The sequence below is a fragment of the Odontomachus brunneus genome, unplaced genomic scaffold, assembly GCF_010583005.1.
Source record: "Odontomachus brunneus isolate Ranch 3 - 2012 unplaced genomic scaffold, Obru_v1 Obru_scaffold_061, whole genome shotgun sequence".
Classification (NCBI taxonomy): Eukaryota; Metazoa; Arthropoda; class Insecta; order Hymenoptera; family Formicidae; genus Odontomachus; species Odontomachus brunneus.
Window position 1 is genome coordinate 929,675 of NW_022639511.1, and position 4,001 is coordinate 933,675.

Sequence of the window (4,001 nt, forward strand, 5' to 3'; positions counted from 1 at the left end):
AGCAAAAGTTGTTTGCGTTTTTACGTTGAATAAAATGCCGTAATAAAAAATATGTGTTTCTATTTAAAAAAGCAAAGTTGACCTTGTTCTGACCTTGGCGACGCCATCCTATGTCAAATAACTACTATCGTTGAATGCGTTTTTTTAAGCCTTACAACTTTTGTCTGAAACATTTTTCTCTAAAATGCTCCCCCGCCGAGTTATCTTGCCGTTCCGGTACTTTTGCTATACCCTGTATATATAATATATAGTGTATATATATAAATAATAGTATTAAGATAAAATACAAATATTTCATAAAATATTTCATATTTTATATCAAGAAGTATCATAAAATAAAATATGAAATATTTTGCAAAATATTTATTTTTCGGTAATTTTATTACTTTTATATGCAAACTGGTAAGTAAAGTTGATTTAAAACAAAAAGAAAACGATAATTCCATAAAAAACGATCTTGAAATTTAGAAAAGGAACGTTCTTTATATTATACAATTTACCTCTTTAAACAGTGCGTCTTAGATATTTTTATCTATCTTCAAACTTAACAGAGATATTAAGTGTTTTGTTTCTTATTATTCATCTAGTATAAACCTTCCATTACCACGCGAAACACAAAAATTCGGAAAATGCAGCTGACGGCATAATGGGTGGTAGATAAAATCATTACGCTTGAAAGAACGATATAGTAAGTAGAAAGGAAGATGGAAACGCGGAAGAAATAGGATAGATTAATGAAAACCAACGACTGTTGTTGTTTCCTGGGAAATAACAACCCTTATCGATTGTGATAAAGGTATCCGATTTGATTAAATAAGTATTCTTAAAGTAGAACAAACCTCTATGCTGATCAACTTGGACAAATTAAATCAAATCAAATGTGTATCGGTACATGGACCAATAACTCTGCGCGGCTTGAAAACACTGCCGCACACATTTCGCATGTATATTCCACAGCGTCCGGTATTATCGTCTCTGGAACATCATCTACCGGTGTGATAACACTATGAACAGCCAGCATCCGTTGTGGTGCTGATTCCACCTTCACACTGAGTTTAACATCTCCATTGCCGATTTCTTCCCCGGTGTCAGGCAAAATGCTCTCCTCTTCCTCATCGTCGTCCTCATCCTCATGGCCTTCTGCAGTTACGACGCTCGCCTCAAAGGCCACTTCTAAGTTACTGCCATCCATTGCATGCTCCATCATTCGTGCATGAGCACTTCTGTTTTCCATCACACTGTTGTTGTTTCGTAATTGTAAGTGATGCTCTTGATGTTGTTGCTGTTCCTGTTCTTCTATACCTGACTCGGATGTATCCGAGCGTTCTTGTTTTATTATATGTTTCTGTCTTTTAGATTTCTTTAAGGCAGTTGATTTCTTCTTCGTCTGCGAATCATTCTTGACAAGAGCAAGCATATTACCGTTATTATTCCTGTGACTGTCACCTGTAGGCGCTATTTTTTGTGTGCCTAATTCAACCTTAATGTTAGCCAGCAATAGTTGCTGCTGCGATTGTTGCTGCTGTTGTGTCGACGTTGAATCTACTTCCTCCTTCATCTTTGAGAATGTCGCCGGTGAGAGTTGCTGTTTGCCCTCAATATGGTAACTAACATTTTTAGTACGTGGTCGATTCCGCTCACCGCTCGGAAAAATTCCTACTTTGTGTTCATTTGGCATGACTTTCGGCGTTCGTGTCACCATTGTTTTTGTTTTCTGTCCCTTTTTTACGCCGTCGCTACCTACCTCCACCGGCACTCGCGTCTTTTGCGTGTGGATCATTTTCGGTCGGCCTGATTGATTCGACGCCTGCGTCTCACTTTTCTTTTCCTCTTTGCGCAACTTTTTTTTTGAAAGTTTCGACTTTGATGTATTCAATTTAGAGTTACTAACGATTGAGTTTATATTCTGCAGCGAACTTTCAAAACTTTTCAACACATTCTGATAGCCTTCCTCAACATTGGATCTATGTTGTTTGTTTTTACGACCAAGTTTCCGTTTCATATTTTCTTCAGAATCAGAACCTCCGTTACCACCGCTGGCACTGCCACCACCACCACCACCACCACCGCCACCGCCATCGCCACCGCCACCGCCACTGCCACCGCCACAACCATCGCCATCGCCATCGCTACCGCCACCGCCTCCGCCACCGCCATCGCCAATTCCAATTCCAACACTGCCATCGCCGCCATCACCATCACCACCTTCTATAATGTCGTACAACTCGTTTCTGCGCAATATTGTATTGGTCTCATGAGGTTTCAGCTTGCGTCTTCTTTTATACTTGCGTGGCCCGGTTTGCGGCTGACGCCTTAACGCTGTGTTGTCATCGCAATGCTGCACAATATGAGCTACTATTTCCTCAGAGGTGCCGTATGCTTCACCGCATACCTTACATAAAAATGGCGTCGCGCTACCTACGCATTTAGGATCTGGTCCAGAATGATGAGCGCGCACATGCTCTCTAAGGACCACCTATAATATAATAAATAAAATAAATATATTTAATCTCTAATTATTCGTGTGTCTTTTCAAGATATTTTCAGAAATAGGAATATATATATATATATATATATATATATATATATATATATATATATATATATGTATGTGTGTGTGTGTGTGTGTGTGTGTCGAAAATATTTTAAATAATATATTTTAGGATATAATATGATTTTATCTCAATAATACTGCGTTTTAAATTATCTCATATCCTGCATAATAATATTACATTATATTACTTGGAAATTATGTTAATTATTTTGTAATCATTGACATATACACGCGCGTGTACACACACACACACAGTTGTAATTCAAGTTGGATTCTATATTATATAACCTTGTTTCTTACCACAAAAAGTTAACATCATTAAAGTATAAAAAACATGATTTTAATAAAATTATCACTATTTAAAAATTTTGTTTAATAAAATGTGCATTTATTATTTGCATTTTCACATAGCTAAACGATAAACTCACTCTCTGATTAAAAGCTCGAGGACAAATGGCGCAACCGTAGGGCTTCTCGCCAGTGTGAATACGTTCGTGCTTTCTCAAAGTGCCACCATCGGCAAATGCCTTCCAACAAAACCGACAACCATATGGTCTTTCGCCTGTATGAATACGTATATGAATCTGTTGTGAGCTGCGGCTGCCGAAGGTCTTGCCGCATTCACGGCACGGGAAGGAACGGCCACCCAGATCCTTATTATGCGAATGACGATGGCTCACGAGAGCTCGTCCGTCTGGAAACTCTTCACCGCATTCATCACAAGCTACCATTTTATTACGGTGTGATACCATGTGTCTGTAAAATATAACCATTAAATTAATTACACTGTTTACAGCCAAAAATTATTTTGAATCAGACAAGATATTTCTTATAGATTTTTGGATGTCGAAAACGATTTCGTAAACCAAATTTCACAAGTACATCAAGTTTCCATAATACTTGAGATTTAATATGCATAAAACGGGTTTTTTTGGGATATTTGATGTTTTTCTGTAAGAAAGAGTAATCTTAAAAGTTATCTTAAAATTCTGATTAGAAATCATAAATGCATTGTTCATCCCCTTTAAAATATATTTTTTTTATTTCAATATTTTATTTTTTAGTCAAGTTATGAAGGATTAAAACTAGGAACTATCTCTAGTATGGGCGTGCACGCGCGCGCGTTCTGGAGGCAATATCACACACGATCGGTGGCTTGGCCGTCAGACCTCAAGCAGTAATCATCGGTCTGACATTTCTCTAATTTTGAACACTAAATTAAAAAATTTTGAGTTTTGTTGTAAAAAAATTATGCGAAAGGAGGATATAACTTTTTAAGGGTTTCATGATCGCTCGGAGATTGTTTTATATTTTCTTATATATTTTTCTTCGTATAGAAACCGAAAAGTATCAGTATAATAATACCAGACTTAAGGAAAAAAGATATATATATATACATATATATATATATATATATATATATATATATATATATATATATATATAT

The 4,001-nt window shown here is 36.5% G+C and overlaps 1 protein-coding gene across 3 annotated transcripts in view; it reads right to left on the reverse strand.

Moving 5' to 3' along the window:
* Window positions 1-258: 258 nt before the first annotated feature.
* LOC116846134 (zinc finger protein 420-like) overlaps window positions 259-4,001 on the reverse strand; it is a 29,433-nt gene continuing 25,690 nt past the window's right edge. For 2 of the 3 annotated variants that reach the window (XM_032819615.1, XM_032819614.1), the window contains exons 7-8: window positions 2,983-3,310; window positions 259-2,476 (exon numbers count right to left, since the gene is read on the reverse strand). In XM_032819615.1, coding sequence (XP_032675506.1) covers window positions 875-2,476; window positions 2,983-3,310 — 1,930 coding nt within the window. In that variant the 3' untranslated portion in view covers window positions 259-874. The remainder of the gene's footprint in view (window positions 2,477-2,982; window positions 3,311-4,001) is intronic. The other variant, XM_032819613.1, reaches the window with a different exon arrangement.